This window comes from Periophthalmus magnuspinnatus, chromosome 20, assembly GCF_009829125.3.
Source record: "Periophthalmus magnuspinnatus isolate fPerMag1 chromosome 20, fPerMag1.2.pri, whole genome shotgun sequence".
Lineage (NCBI taxonomy): Eukaryota > Metazoa > Chordata > Actinopteri > Gobiiformes > Gobiidae > Periophthalmus > Periophthalmus magnuspinnatus.
This window is the reverse complement of record NC_047145.1, coordinates 5,354,568-5,371,404: the sequence shown is the minus strand read 5'-3', so window position 1 is coordinate 5,371,404 and position 16,837 is coordinate 5,354,568. Positions and strand designations below refer to the sequence as shown.

At 38.5% G+C, this 16,837-nt stretch overlaps 1 protein-coding gene across 3 annotated transcripts in view; it reads left to right on the top strand.

The window, feature by feature from the left end:
- Nucleotides 1-16,324, top strand: part of LOC117388289 (enhancer of polycomb homolog 1-like) — a 48,589-nt gene extending 32,265 nt beyond the window's left edge. For 2 of the 3 annotated variants that reach the window (XM_055230003.1, XM_033985804.2), the window contains 7 exons: nucleotides 697-786; nucleotides 1,621-1,769; nucleotides 4,039-4,391; nucleotides 8,849-8,979; nucleotides 9,423-9,564; nucleotides 11,258-11,606; nucleotides 12,869-16,324. In XM_055230003.1, coding sequence (XP_055085978.1) covers nucleotides 697-786; nucleotides 1,621-1,769; nucleotides 4,039-4,391; nucleotides 8,849-8,979; nucleotides 9,423-9,564; nucleotides 11,258-11,606; nucleotides 12,869-12,941 — 1,287 coding nt within the window. In that variant the 3' untranslated portion in view covers nucleotides 12,942-16,324. Of the gene's footprint in view, nucleotides 1-696; nucleotides 787-1,620; nucleotides 1,770-4,038; nucleotides 4,392-8,848; nucleotides 8,980-9,422; nucleotides 9,565-11,257; nucleotides 11,627-12,868 lie in introns of all 3 variants that reach the window. The other variant, XM_033985805.2, reaches the window with a different exon arrangement.
- Nucleotides 16,325-16,837: the final 513 nt, after the last annotated feature.

The following is a 16,837-nucleotide window of genomic DNA, read 5'->3' as shown; positions in this document are numbered from 1 at the left end:
TGTCTAAGTACAGGCTGTGGCGCAATTGTCCTTTTAAAATGACACAACTGGGGGTACTGCCCATGCATTTAGTTATTACAAATTTGGCTAGCAAAACTAGGGTAACTTTAACAAAGGCCTACCTTAAGGCCACTCAGTAAGTAGTGGATAATATGTTGTACTTGACAGAGAATTTTGAGCTTTTGAGATGTAGACAGTAACAGTTACTCAAACATGTGTGAATGAAACAAAACACAACTCCTGTTTTTGAGGAGATAACAACATCAAACATGTCAAGCTCACAAAAGTCAATTTTGTGTAATATAGGAAGTTGTTTTGTCTTGTTAGTAGCTGCTTGGCTGTCTCTGTCAGAACTGTGAAAAAATACGTTCCCAATATATTAATGTTTACTTTATGCAGTTATTAGTTTGTGCGAGTTCTAGACATGGATACAACTAAATTAATGGGAATAATTGCATTTGGAAGGGCATCTGGTCTCATAAATATGAACTCGAGGGCAAGCGTAAATTTGGAGAACAATGCTAACTTTGTTTACTTTAGATTTTTATGATTTCCCCATATAATTACCCAACAAAACCCAGCGTCTTTTTATTTGGTGATAAAACTACAAATTACATTGAACTCTGAACACTTGTAAAGTTTTAAATAACTATGTGGTCCAATAAAAGTAATGTCTTTGTGCTGTTTTTTGCACAGATTGTATCAGGCTCATCAGAAGCAGAGGAGGAGACGGATCCAGATGGCAACTTTGCATTCAGGAGGAAATCGGGATGTCACTACTACGCTGTGAGTGGCCTCCTATGACTCCTAATGCTATTTATAACCTCACCCAGTCTGCTGTTGGAGCACAAACAGTCAAATAAAGCCACATGCTTAGATTTTTATATGCACTCAGGTCCTGGGTAAAGGGGAGCTTTATACAGCTAACATTTGGTCTTTCTAAAAATACCAGTGTTCTTGTTTTTTGCTACACTCATTTGTTAAACATTCATGTGCTTCCGGTGAATCACCAGTGGGGATGCACCAATCTAGTACTGGTATTTGTATTTGTAAAGTTGTCTGTAGCTACATAAAGCATTTTTTTTTATTTAAGGTATGCTATTTTCAGTCTCTGCACTGGTATCTGTTCATATCGGGTATTTGTCTCTTATATCAATTATTCTGGGCATAACTATATAATATACACAACATATGTCTAGTAATGAAATTATGGTTCTTAAAACAGAAAATTGATTGACACAATCAGACCATTGAACCATTGTTCTTAGGATGTTTAGCTGTAAGTGCAAACCTATTTCTGTTTATCCACGTTAAATCAATAGATTCAAATGTATTGAACATTGTTAACCAGCGATCACAATTTGTCCCCAAAGATATTTTTTTTCTATTAGACGTACAATTTTCCCTCTCAGAATAAATATGATAAGTTTCAAATTTTAAAAGGTATGAAATAATTATCAAATATTATCAAATGTAGTGGTGTAAAAGTCATACAAGTAATCTTTTATTTGAATGTAGAACAAAAGTATTACTAGTATTATTAGTCATGTGTCGACCCTGTTGCTTGAACGTGTGTTCTAGTGTTTTGAAAAGTTAACCTCTCTTCTACGCTTTTCTTAGTCTCGGCCAGAACAGAGTGGGAACTGGCCCTGGATGAGCCCAACTGAAGGAGGACTCGGAGATCCTCGTTTCCGATTCTGTCTGACGTCCCTGAACGCACCACGGAGATGTGTGGGTTTGGCCAGGCGGCGAGTGGGCAGAGGCGGCAGGTATGTTTTTTGTATTTTTTTGTATTAAGTGCATACATTATTGGAACATATTTTTAGAGATGTACTGATCGAATCCAGGTAACAGATACTGGCACCGGTATTGAAAAATTGGCTGGATTGGATATCTGCTTCCAGATATCTGTTCAGTCGATATTCTGATTGGGCATTTTTTTATACAAAGTTGATCTGTAGTGACTTGAGGTATAAAGAACAGCAGGATAACACAACATTTGGATTAGTTTTGTCTCATTTTCTTTTTTAAAGGAAACAATGCTATACTCTGCATTGGTATCAGTTGATATTGGATATCACCAGATACTTAAATTTGTAGTCTTGCCATTGGTATCAGTGCATCCCTAATATTTTTAATTTGTAATTTTCTGATTATCCCAGAAGACCTGGTAATTATAATGCAGTATTTCTAGTTTGACTTTCACAGAAGCTCAAAAAGTGCAGTTTAAGCTATTCTAAAAACACTTTTCTGGTAACTCCCAAAACAAATACTGATTTAATAGCAGTGTGTTTTGTTGAGTCGGCCTTAAGTAAAACTTTATCAACCAATATATGCAAATTACATCCATGCAGTGGTTGAATAAACAAGTTTGATGTTTCATAAATGGAAGTTTGGCCCAAAAGTTGAAATGGTCAGAATTCCAAGTGTGTTGTCACTTGCATGCTGAATTCTTAGAGCTGGGTGCCTTTTTAGTTTAATGTTCCACAGTATGGCATTAAACTGGTCTTGCATTTATTCAGTTTCTTATTTTCATTGCTCAATAATTGTCTTCGAAAAACTGCATTTTTACTTTGAGCCGAGACACGTGTCCACAGCTCTGGCCTGGTCTCTATGGAGATGGATAAGTGTATTGTCACACTGTATAACATTCTAGACAAAGCAATAACATCTTCATGGAGGAAAGCACTAGAAAAGTTACACATTACACTTTTTGACATGTATTTTTGCTTAGAACTAGCACAAAGATTACACTAAACATTATGTGAACCTTTTGGCTGGACGTCAACTTATTTCTCCTTGCAAATTTGATATTGATTTCGTACACTACCAGTTGGCAGGTGTAATGTTTGCGTTGCAGCTAAACAAATGCCAAAATGTAGATGTTGGATATTAAATGCTGCCAGCTCTTAATCTGATCTGGGGAGCCGAGCCAAGACCAGGTTGTTTACAGTTTTGGCTTGGTCCCAGGTATAATTTTGGCAGCTCCTCTGTGTTATAAATACCTGAGTAGCTGCTGTGTTGAGGAACATGACTATTCTGTTCTCGAGGTGTGTTTGTTGCGCTTTGTAAATTTGGGTGCTGCGGAGTCTAGGGCCAAGCGCAGCGTGTGAGGCATTGTTGGGGATTACACAGATGAATTGGTAAAGCCTGGTTTGGGGCAGAGAGCCAGAGAACTGCTTCTGAATACTGATGGGTCACTCCAAAATACATCAGCTGAAGTAAACAAGATGCCTTTTGACACAAGGATTTCTATTGCACTCTATGGGGGGAAATATATTTTATATTATTTTTTTTCAAAAATAATTTGGTAAAAAAACAGCCACAGCACCTATTAAAATGCTAAAATGGTGAGCAAGCTTGCATCTCCACAAACCTGATTTATTTGACCCCTTCCGCTGTGTTTTCATGGAACCGTGGTTCCTTTGGCTATGATATTCCACAGTATGGCATAAAACTTCTCTATCTTCACAGAGAATATTCAGAGTGGTTTTAGCTTTCTATTTCCATGGAATTATGCAGTTGACTTTCCACCTCCAGAAAGTTACATACTATCACTTTTTAAAATGTGTAAAACTGCTGTAACTTGCTGTAACTTGGAACGTTTTGCGGCAGTTCAAACTTACTCCTCACTTCCTAGCTTCATAATAAATTCACTGCCATAACTTTACAAGATGCAAGTACGTTTCATAACTTTCAGAGGCCAGAGCAGAGTTTTGCCATCACGTCACTCCTAACAACTAGCACTAATTAGTGTTACTTTCTAGTTCTTGGCTGGTTAAAATGCTTTATTACGCTTTATTGTTCAGACAGCACGCAGTGGTCTCATTTTGACCCCAAGAAGGATTACACAGACAACCCCAAGAGCTTCATTTACTGTACTGGAGGAAAAACTTTTTTTTCTAATTACATACAAAAAAATCAGCTACAGCCCCTTGAACTAACGCCATCTTACCTGCCTCAATGTCGATGAGCATCCACAGGCTTATGTTAATGTTTGTAATGTCATCTTAACCATTGTGAATTTCTCTTTTCTAGGATCTTGTTGGACCGGGCACACTCAGACTTGGATCCTGGACTAGACCTGGCCTCGGTCTCTCCTCTGGACTCTCCTCTTCACAGACGCAGTACCTCAGACAACCACACATCGGACCTCAGCTCTCCCCTCCCCCCTCCCTCCTCCAAAACACCCGTGGACCTATCCCAGATCCTTTTGAACATTAAGTCTTGCCGCTGGAGGCACTTCAGACCACGGACAGTATCCCAGTATGCACCGGGGTCGGGGGGCCTGTGTCGTGGTGGATTTAGGGATTTAAGCCGGACTGTATCTGGACTAACGCGGACTCTATCAGCTCAGACCAGGACTGGACCGGGACAACTTCCAGTCAATGGTGAGTCTGGTTTATTGCTTTTTTTATTGCTTTGCCGTGACATTACGCTGGAGGTGTTTTACATATATGTGTATTGGCAAAATGTTCAGCAGATACTATGGAGACACAATGCGCACACAAGCAAAAACTGCCAAAAAAGTTTTAAGATTGTCTGAAAACTCAAAGAATACAAAATGAATTTAAACAGCACATTTTCAGGAGCCTTTGATCAATAGAAACGTTCATGGTCCAGTTCAGGAGTTTGATTTTCAACACAAAAGGTGAGAGTGACTAACTGAAAAGCTGTTGGCTAGTGCTAGCTAGCTTGTAACTGTCATATTATCTGTGAGAGATTTGTTTAACAGCACAAATCCACTCACCTGTTGTAGTTCCAGCTAAATCAGCTCTTTCTAGTCGAATTGTGTTAAAATAAAGCTGTTTAAAGTCCAACAAAGCTTCAGACGGAGCAGTGCCTACATTTGGCATCAATGTTGATGACATAAACTGCAAAGTATCAATTATTTTATTGGTTTATTTCATTGCCCTTAATGCTGTTGCTTTGTCTTTCTATGAAGTTAAATGAGGTGGAAAAGTTGATCTTTGTCTTGTACTTAAGCTGTGGATGGTATAGGCCTGTCACGATAACAAATTTTGATGTGCGATATCTTGATGGACAAAACATACATGATCAGTCATAATTTTAAAAAGTAATTTATGCTTTTGACCCAACAACCCTTAGGCAGGATGATTAAAAGGACTTTTTAAAATCTACAATACTGGAAAAAAAATGATGAGCTGCAATAAATGACAGAATGATACATTTTCATACGATTCATTACAGAAACATAGTCCTGAAGTGTGTTTTCAAATAAAGATTAAATAAAGGCTATATTAGGACTTAATAAGAAAAATAAATTAAAAAAATCTGCCTTTGTGGTCTGTTAATTTGACCAATTTTACACAGTAAGGCATTTACACAAACTGAAAAACTATTAAAGAACACATTATGCATTCTTGTGTGTTTAATTTCCTTTTAAACGTGCTTTTGATTTCACATTTTTGTTCACGTTGGAATGCCTCATTGGTGCCTCTGTTTCCAGTGAAGCATTTTGGTGCTGTGCTTATAGAGCCGTGCAGTTGTTGTGAATACAATTTGACCCCAGAATGAATCCAGTGATAGTTTATGGACTTAAAAACATTGATATTTGAGTTAAGCATATTTGAGATTGCAAAACCTGATGATGCATTGAGTGTTGTCACGGTACTAAATTTTCAAACTATTTCGATAGACTTGACTCAATACAGATTCCGATACCACAATGATAATAAAGAATGTAATTTTCAACATGAAATGATAATTGATTATGATTATGTGGCCTTATATCTGTGTAATCCCTCAGTTGTCCTGGTAAGTTCAATAGCGGTCCATGGATGTGTACTAGTCTATGTGTCTTGTTCTTGTTCTGATACAGCTCAAGACCATTCTAAAACTATTCAGGAGAAGTCCATTTCTGTCCTGTGAATGGGACTTTTTAGTATTAGTACCAGCACAATTGAGTGTGTAATTTCAACACTTCAACACGTATTTGATTTTCGATACTTTTGACAGCCCTATTGCCTTGTGTAACACTCGCAGTGGTAGATCAACGTGTTTGCTGTAATCTCACGATGTGTTCGAGTGATGTGCGTTTGTTGTATAGTCCCGTGATGCTTTCAAGTGCTGTGCCTTTGTTGTGTAACTGTTTGAGGTGCTATGAGGTCTATGGTCCTCAGTCTGGACTCCCACGCTCTGTTTCATATTAAACTGTATCACTCCCACTGCTGCTGCTCCAGGCTCAGAGCAGAGCGGTGTAGAGAGAGGCGGAGAGGGGGATGGAGGAGGAAAGGTAGCCAAAGAGTGGGGAGGAAAGGAGGAATGGGACAGTTTGTAGGAAAAACAGACTGAGAGGGAGAAAGGAAAGAGGGTGAAGGGCAGAGACGGGAGGAAAGATGAACGATGGGAGGAGAGCAGGGGAAAGGAAAGCACAAAAATGATCAGGGGGAGGAAAGAACAGAGTTAGGGGGAGAGAGAGAACAGAGTGAGGGGGAGAAAGAATAGGAAAGAACGAGAGAACTGGAGGGAAAGAGAATGAGAGATCGAAAGAGTGAAAAATGGAGAGAGAACAGGGAAGGGAAGAGGTACTGAATGGAGAAGAGGGGGAGAAAGACTTGGAGAGAGAAAGAACGGAAGATGGGAGGAGTAATAGACGAGAAGAGGAGAGGGAGGGGTCTAGCCTAAAGGATTCTGAACTTGATGACGGCTAGTTCTGACACATTAGATAGATCACACTCTCTCTCCTCCATCTGCTCTGGATGAATATAGCGGTTTAGTGCATCTTAGACTTTAAATGAACCTTTCCTGGATATAAATAAGCTGTCAAGTTTTATCTGCTCAATAGATGAATACATTTTAGCATCTAATGAAGTTAATTTACTCTTAAATCTACTATTCTGGTACTGGATACTCTTTAAAAATGACATCGTCCTGTCGTATCAAGTGTTGAATATGACGGTGCTACATGTTACAATATAAATTTAGATTATAATGCAGTTTCAAAGTAAAAAAATGCCTCAGTAATAGAGCTGTGGGCCTTTAGCCGTCTAGTCAATTAATTGGTCGACGAATTAATAGTCAATTAATCATTTTATTTCCATTATAAGGATTTATATGAGACAGCTCGGAAAGGAGGAACGAGTGAGTTGGTTGAAGATTTGGTAGTCACAGGTTTAATCTGGCGTCATAAATACATTGTTTCTTAGTGCTGTCTTGAAATACTATAAATATACGCTATATATATATATACACACACACACACACAATTTGCACGGACTCTTGTGCAGGTGTAGTCTTGTGAGTTTGGGTCAGATGCACAGAGATGCATAATGTGATGCCTTTTTTTAGTCGACCAGTCGATCTGCAGCACATGTCTTTAGTCGGCCAAGAATGTGCCAAACTTGTACCTGTAAATTAGGAGGATTGGGGAAAATATGTAACTGCGATTTTTCTAACAAGCACTGAGTTTTGCGAGTTATGTTTTAACGAATGAAGCCATTTAAAACTTGAACTTTAAATAGAATTCTGATGAATTGATCACAAACTAATATAAGGATAATATTTCAGAGCATGTTTGTAGAGATTTAAACTTCATGGTTTGCAGTTTTTATGCAGAATAAAACTGGATATTTTGTTTGTGGAGGAAATTACAGTACTTCAGAAACTGCAGCCTTTGCGCTTTGCTAATTGTGTCCATTCAAACTGACGTTAAACTTGAACAGACTGTAAAATTAACTTCCAGAGTGCATAAATATCAGCGTGTACTCTGTTTGGGGGATTGGGAGATTACACAGCAAGTTTGTTCTTTTTATCAACTTAAATCATTGCCGACCTCCATTTTGTAGATGAATTTGTGTTTGAGAAATAATTTGAGCTGAACCTGTGTCTTTGTGAGCGATGTGTTTATTTACCGCAGATATAATGGCTCCTCCTCTGGTTGTTTTTATAATTAAAGTGAAAAATGTGCCGTTTAGTGAGAGACTCTGGAGCAGAGTCGTGACGGTGAGAATCTAGATGCAGACACAGAATAAAGGACAAATAAAGATGTATACCAGTGCCAAACACAGCATAAATATCCCATTGGCATTCTTCTGACAAGTGTGGCATCTGGGATTAGATTTAGGTTTAATAAGGCATGTTAACTGAATCTAGATCTTTAAAGATAATCTGGAGTGTATTAAAGGGAGGATGTTGTAGAATGTGAATTAAAAATTTCATAAACATGATGTATCGCTGTCCCCAGATACAAAGTAAATCTGTTTAAATCATATACTGCTTTAATGATGGCAACTAGAAATGTTTCGATACTTTAGTTTTAATAATCTGCTGACACCCGATGTCAACCGATACCAGTATAGGGACTGAAAGTGCTACTTATTTTCTTAAAACAGTTTCTTTATTACACACAAGATCCAGTTGTACCTTGGAGCTGTGGTTTATTCTTCAAAATAACTACAGAACAGCTTCATATGAATAAAAGTTCAAACAGTCTAAGAAGTACTCTGCCAAAATCGCCCTGTAAGTGGTCTGATTACATCCCAATTAAATGCTTAATCACAATATCGACTTAATCAGTATTATGGAACCAGTACATAATCCAGTTAATTTTTCAGTTTAGGCATCCCTAATGGCAGCTGTAATGGTTTATTCTTGATTAAAAACATCACAAACAGTACATTAATATAATTGCTTTTTGTTTGTTTTTTTGTCAACATCCCAGACATTTGTTTCTGTGTCATTGTGTAATATCACAGCGGCAGAAAGGACTAAGTGGGTGGGGCTAAAAGTTCAAACTAAAACATCTGTGACTCATGGTTTGAACTCGGGCATTGGGCGTTTAAGCATGTCTCTTTGTATTGACCCTCTCCTCCCTGTGTGTCCTCAGTGTTCACAGTAGAGCAGTACCAACATCACCAGGAGCAGGTGGCTCTCATGCAGAGACAGCAACTGGAGCAGAGTCAACTACAACAACAGCAAACTACTGCGACTACTGCTCCCCAGCCCACCAAAACACAGGTCTGTACCACTGTTTATAGGGTAAAACTACTTCTCACCAAAACACACGTCTGCACTACTGTACTGGATGTTTACTGTTAAAAAATGTGGAAAAACAGAATCATTTTAAACAGGTTGCAGTCGTCCAAAGTTATTCCTCACTCACCTTATCATGGTGAATACTTGGGATGCTCAGAGTGCATGAGTTTAAAAGCACTTTTAACAACTTTGAGACCAGATCAGATAACGCTACCAACTGCAATCATACTAATAAAAAAGTACTTCTTAAAGGTAATATATTAGGGATGTAAAGTGTGATTGAAATTATGATTTTTGTGGTATCAATAGTTGTGAATAATTAAGTTGGTAAATTCCTTCTCTTAGTAACTCTAAAAAGTGATCTATATCTGTAGTTGCACATGTATTAACCCACCCCTCTCTTTGTGTCTTTGTGTTTCTTTTAGACTAACTCGTCTAAGACTTTGGACCAGGCGTCTGCTCAGTTTGCGGCCTCTGCTCTGGTGATGTCAGAGCAGCTTGGGACGTACAAATCCAAAGACGAGATCCTCCTCAACACTGGAGTCAACGGAGTGCTCACCAACGCCGGTGAGTACATCTACAATAGACCTATACTACATCATAGCACTGTGTAGGTGATCAGTTATAGTTATTGCTTCTGTTCTTAAAGGGCTCATATTGTGCTATTTTCAGATCTGTTTTAATGTTTACTCATCACAAACATACACAGAGTTGTTTTGTTTCATTCACTCATGTTTAACACACAAATTATTTCTATTTAGGCTGAGTTCTCTCAAACTAAAAACACTCTCTTCCACCTTGTGATGTCCTGTGGTAATACAGGAAGTGCTCTGCTGTGTATTTAAACTCCTTAAACCTTCACTGGAATCATTTGGATAATTTCAGCCCTGGAATTGTCAGTTTCTATATATAACTTGGCTGTTGTCATGAAGCGGTAGTGTTCAAGTTATCACAGGGTGGACCACAGCATTTTGAGTTTTAGAGATGTACACAGTCTAATAATGCAGCGTTACTCAAACAAATGTGAGTGAAACAAAAACAGGATGTGTGTTTTTCAGGAGATGGCAGGATTCAACATAACTTAAAGCTCACAAGAGTCAATTTTTGTGTTGTATAGGACCTTTAATTTGATGGTTTTAAAAGCAAAAGTGTCACAAAACATCACTGATTATTAGGTTTATACTTTCTCTACATGTTTATTTTTGCTATATAGAGATTTGAAATAACCGTGATTTCATTTATGATCCAGCTGTGATAATATGACATGACTGTTTAATGTTTAAAGCAATGCATTGGTTGGACTAAGTCTTATCAGGCTCAGAAACATGCCGATTCATGTATTTGCCCCATTTGCTAAACACTACAGTACCTTTCATCTCTTTTTGTCCTTAGATTAAGCTGTAACAGATACATTGAAGCCTCCTTGCGTCACAGTTGAACATTACGGCTGCGTTGCATCAACCAAACGCGTGACTCTTTGTAAAAATAACTATTGCACCGAGCGGCTGTCGGGTTGCACTAGAATTTGATCCAGAGACCGAAGCCTTTGTCAATTAATGTGTCGATGAAATGCTGCAATTTGTACAGGATTTTCAGTCACTTGACACTCTAAAAGTGGCTATTACACTGCTATTTGTCTGTTGCAAACCAGATAATGTTTCCTTTAGCTTTTTTACATTGGCCCACCCTTTCTACCTCAAGCCTGTGATTGCTCTTGCAGGATTTGAACTATCAACCCTCTGATTCTGGACAATTACACCATGGCTACTGTTAGTTTTGGTTTTTTAACCAAATTATATTACCTAAATAGAAAAGGTACTGCATGAAAAGTCAAATTCAAGGATTTATTTAATTTTGCCCAACAAAATTGTGGAAATGAACCTTTGCAATTTATACTTAAAAGGGCTTTAACTGATTTTTACTTTAATTTGAAACAGTTTGCAGTGCTCCAAAGTTACTCCTCCTAATTTTTCACCATGATGACTTTATAAATGCTTTTCCCAACTGTCATATCAGAGTTGAGTGAAGCTACTAACAACTTCACACTTCCTGTTTATGACACAATTAAACGCTTTATAATTGGATGCAAACATAACACAACAGACTTATTTTGACCACAAGAGATGCTTATACAATGTATCTGAACTGGAGCAAGACACATTTTGGTCAAATACATGGAAAAAAAAATCATGTACAGGGTCTTTAAATGATGACTGATATAGCTCATAAATAATGACCTCTCTCCCTTGTTTCTCTGCAGGTGTATTCAAAGGCCTACACCTCTCCAGCGCCCCCTCTGCCCCTCAGCCCTTCTTACAGCCCAACTCCTCCAGCCCATCCCAGCCCCCCTCCACCCCTCACCCCACGGCGGCTGCAGCGGCCCTGGGTCTCCTTGGTAACGCGGCACCCTCCACCACTCAGGTCCTGATCGGGAACAACTTGTGTCTGAGCGTCCCGACCTCCCGCCACCTGCCCCGCGCCCTGGCAACCGTACCCGCCTCCGCCTTAAAACTGTCCTCCAACGCCAACCTACCCAGCCTACCCAACTTACCCAACCTACCCAGCCTGCCCAAAGTGTCCAGCTCCCAGAGTATGGACATGGCTGCAAGGTGAGCCAGCAACAGGCAATGTAAGGACTCATCACACAAGGTTTTATTTTTATTTAAAGTGCCTATGACAGGTCTGACTACTAATTTTACTAAAACACAGTTAAGGTCAATATATTTAAGATATTACTTTAAAAATTACAATTTTTTCCCACCTTGGCCTTTTTTTTTTTTTTTTTTTTGTTACTTCCTGGTTGGAAATCATGACATCACACTAGGGAATTCCATAACTGTTACCTAGCAACCATGTCACACAGTGGGCCAAAACTCCTGAAATTATGATTTAACATGATTTCAACAGAGTAGTTTTCTTATTTGTATTTGTCTAAATTATCAGAAAAAAATGTTTGTGTGTAAATTGTGTAACTTTTGGATAGAATTCCCCCTAATGTAATATTATAAATGTTTTAACATTCTACTTCCTGTAATTTTCAACATACTTTTCAACTTTTCTTCACAAAATGCTTCTTGATTTGTGTAAAACTATATTATATATTTTCAGGCTTTGTCCCAACAAATGAAGTCAAAATTAGAGAAAACCTGTCATACGCACTTTAAATCTCTTTAATGTTTAATAAAATGTTAATAATCCCCCTTATTTGTAAAGTGATTCGGTCCAATGGAAATCCAGCCTCATGCAGTATAATGGCATTTTTGCAGAGTTTGTCCTATAATTGAACTAGTAAATATTCCGACTAGAAAAATGTCCGCATGTTGATGTAATTTACCGGTCTTGTACATTCTGCTAGGTCTAATGCAGAAGACAGATATTCCTAGGGGACAGTGTGTATTATATTGTATAATGTCCAGCTCCAAAAGTATGGACAAGGCTCATCGCACAATGTTTCATTTTGATCCAGATCTCTTCAGAGTTTAATAATGTCTTTCTCTGCAGACAAAAACATAACAAAAAATCAAGCTAAAACTACTTAAGAGGCTGGTATTACAAAATGACAACTGCTCCAAATCAAATGAGTTTGCTTTCCATATTGGGTAAAGCTGCTTTACATTTTTTGTAGGCAGGTAGTTAACTGTACAACTTGACAGTCTGTAATAAATGAACGTGATTTAAAAGTGTCACAGTACATATATATTTTCGTGATACCTTACAGTAGTGAAACCAGTACAACCCTGGTTAGTGAGGTAGTCCAGACCAAGCCTATCTTCTTCGCGTTACAGAATTGGTCTGATGCAGAGGACAAGTTTTCCTTAGGGGGACAGTTATACATCGTATTCCTAATGTTTCTCTCCTGTTTGTGTTCCAGGGAAAACCACGAGGAAGAGAAAGCGTCTCTGAATAGTTTATCTGATAACACAGTGGCTATGGAGGTGACGTAGCATCAGGAGTCCTCACCCGCGCCGCGCTTTTTAATCTCATTTTGTTACTGTTAATGAAAAAAGAGAAAAAATCCAAGTGTAAATTATGAATATGGCTAAATTAGTATGTGTACATTAACATATTTGTAATAACCCTGTATATATGACTTGAATACGAACTGTCCATTTGTGATGTTTTGCACTTGGGAGTCGAACTAAATGAAAAAAGCCAAGTAGATGGAGGAGAGTCTTTGGCTGTGTTCGAATGTCCACACTATTCCCTACAGGGGGCACTGTTTAGGATTTCCGACAGTATACCTGGAAAAGTAGTGTGCGAGAGTCGGAAAAACGACAGCGGACAGCGACAGGTCTTTAACTGGACACAACACGACTGAATAAAAGCAGAGAAGCACTGGTTTATCGCTAAGAAAACACAAACTGTTACCGTTAGCTGCTTACCTTAGCTCAGGTTGTTTATAGCTCGATAATTTCCACATCTCAGACAAAAAGCTGATTTATCCAGTCTGTTTAAGTGAGATTCACCTTAACAAAAACTTGTATGGTTGTTAGTCCATAAATACTTGGCCTGTATTCGACTAGAGACATCGATCAATTAGTCAACTAAAAAGGGGCGTGGCTAAAGCTCTAAAAACTATGACGCATCTCTGTGTATCTGACCCAAACTGCACTCACAAGACTACACCTGCACGGGAGTTTATGCAAAAACAACTATTTATGCAGAAAAAAGTACTAGGAAACAATGTATTTATCTAAAGACAGATTAAACTTGTGAAAAATGGGTTTATAAGGATTTATACAGGACACCAGCAGAAAGGAGAGGGCGAGTGAGCAAGCTGAAGATTGGGGATTTTTTGATATTTGTATGTAAAAAGTCAGATTAATCTTAAAAAACATGATCTAATACAAGTTTAGTGGACTTTTTTCACCAGTATAAATGGTCAGGGTCACATTTTTATATAGCGCTTTTCCACCTTCAAGACCCTCTAACCACTCATTCACACACACACAAGAGCGGGATTCGAACCGTCAACTTTCAGATCAGAGTCCAAACTACCAAGTGAGCTACTGTGGTGAATGGGAGGGGGGTCAGGGACTAGGGGAGACATTCGGACACAGCCGTTAACATCATGTGCATGGTGCGGAGCCTGCTGGTTTTATCTATTTATTGTGCTGTGTTTACAACAACTTCCTTTTGGTTTGTTTTTTTTGTTTTTATTTTATTTGTACACTGTACCTTTGTTGGTTCCTGTGCTGTAGTAAATGTTAGCTAGCTCGGACTCCTGGGTATTTTTGTAAAGTGTGAAGCAGGCCCCGCCCACAACCCAAACTTTCATTTTTGAGTCCTTCTGGTTTTTCTCTCTGTGGACAAAAACGTAACAAAAATCAAGCTAAAACTATCTAAGAGACTGGCACTACGAAACTAGAACTATCAAAGATTAAAATTGCTTTTGCTTAAAGCTGCCTTATGCAACGTTTTTGTTTCCCTTTTATATTTATCACAAAGTTACTTCTGTCACACTTTAACTTCTTATAAAAGTTGCATTGTTCTTTCTAAATATACTCAAATTTATCACTTATGAGTGGTCGCTTGGTATGAGGTCTGCAACATTAATCGCAATTTAATCAAAAACACAATCAGAAAATAGCACAGGCTGTGAGTTTAGATCTTTACAAACATGTTCTGGAATGCCCCTGTGTGTCAGATGCCCTCCCTGTGTCTCCATGGGGTCTTATTCTGCACACAAACTGCTAACCCTGTAGTTCAGATCAATACAAACATGTTCTGTCGTGTTTGTTAGTTCAGATTTCAGTCTTTTGCTCTGTTTTTAGACGTGTTTACAATGCGACCTTTGAGCAGACCTATCACTAAACAACAAATCTGCTTGCAAAGCTTGAAAAATGTCAAGTGGATATTTTTTTTCCCTTATTTTTCAGCCCTACTTAGTACTATCCATAGGCAGTGTACATTTTCTGTTAATTTGAACATATCATTTTCAAACCGTGCCTTGTTCACGACTGAATTTGCTTATCAGTGATGCTAACAGGCTAATGCTAATGAATTGAATCAGCTGGCGTTCAGTAGTTTTTGTCCCTTTTTAGTGTCAAGCTTTTTAAATGTTTATTCCCCATTATGTACAAAATAATATATACACAAAATCCAGGGCTAAAGTTCAAATGAAAAACCCACTTTCCAAAAAAAAAAAAAAAAAAATTCACTATTTAAAACATATCTAGTAGTGTATTGATCTTGTTTTGTAGTACCAGTCCACCACAGAGAAAACCAGGGGGCGCTCATCATCTTTATCCCACCTCCCCTCCACACAGGGATGAAGTCTCTTCCCAGAAGCCTTTGCTGCTTCCGTTTTAAGCACTATATTTTTGTTATGTTTTGTTTTTGATAACTCAGTGCTGCTTTTGTATTCTTTTAATGAGGTCCTTTTATTTTCATGCAAGTGGTATCCCCCCCAACCTCATTGTGTATCCCACCGACTTTTTGTAAAACAGAAATCAGTTATTTTTGTATTTTTTATTGTGGTGAATTTGATTGTAAGCTTTTTTTTAAATTGTTTTTTGGAAGACTTCATTCTTTAGCCTAGTTTTTACCACGATGGACGGTTTTGGGGCGGTACGGCATTTCCGATCTTTTGCATTGGCTTGGTGTCGATCATATCACGTTTTCTTTCATATCAAGAGTTATATCTACTTGTACAAATAGCCATTCTGAACATGCAAAAAAATGTATATTGGTTCCCATTAGAAAAGCCATTTGTGGATTACTCCCATTTTAACCAGTCACATCCTGCGGTGTTATCCTGTTTTGTGGGACAGTACACAGCTCCTTTAGCCAATGTAAACTCGTGTAAATCCAGGCCGTACCAGACTGAGCCGGGCCATGTTGTTGGTTCAAACTCTGCTAACTGTTCATTATGTGGTGTCATGCATAGGTGAAAAGGGAGGAGTGTGTATGTGTTTCATCATTCCAGTTTTATATCAAAAATACTGAGGGCAGAGGGGCTTGTGGGTAATCTCTGCCTCCTCTGCTCCTCTTTCTGTTGAGTTGTTTTTTCTTTGTGAAAAGAATCTCCGGGCGGCTGCGAGGCCATACGTTTTGGGTGCCTTCCTTTGGGGAAAGAGTCTCTCTCTTCTGTGAAGAGGTCCAGGGCACAGGCCGCGGTACTGCGGAGTGCGGCTGCAGCGTGTGTCAATGTGTGAGTGTGTGCGTGAATGTGTACATGTGTGAGCATATGATTGTGTACGTGTGTGTGATTGTGTATGCATGTGAGCGTATGTGTGTGTGTGTGTGTTTACCTGGAGGCTGAAAAGACAAAACATGTGATGACTCTCACTAAAATAAGAATAAAGCCTAGGGCATTAAATGTGAACCACGTCTCCAGACTTATTTGTGTTGTGACTGTGATGACCTGAAACAGAGGTCCTCAATCTTTTTATGTTTCACATAAACACATGGCAATTTGTTTTTTGTTAGAATATCCATTTATCAGTTCACTGGGATTTTTACAATTTTAAACTACAAATGTTGACAGACAAGGCTTTGGAGCACCCACTTGGGGCCCTTCCCCCCGGGGCGGGAACCATTGACTGAAAGTTGCATTGTAGGTTCAAAGACGGGGTTCAGGAGTACACAAGAAGATTATTAATACATCTCCACATCTGGACATGTTTCATAATCTACTGTAACATGGGATTACCAATGTGCGTATCTCACTGTTTTAAACTAGTTTAGTCGAGTTTCTAACCTTAACCTCCCTCGTGCACTCTCTGTCAACATCCATACTTATAACCTTAGATGGTTGAAAACAGAAAAATCTTAAAAGTTAGAATCAAATTAGATTTTTACAGCCAATATAAAGTGTTTCATCCAGCCCACTTGAGCA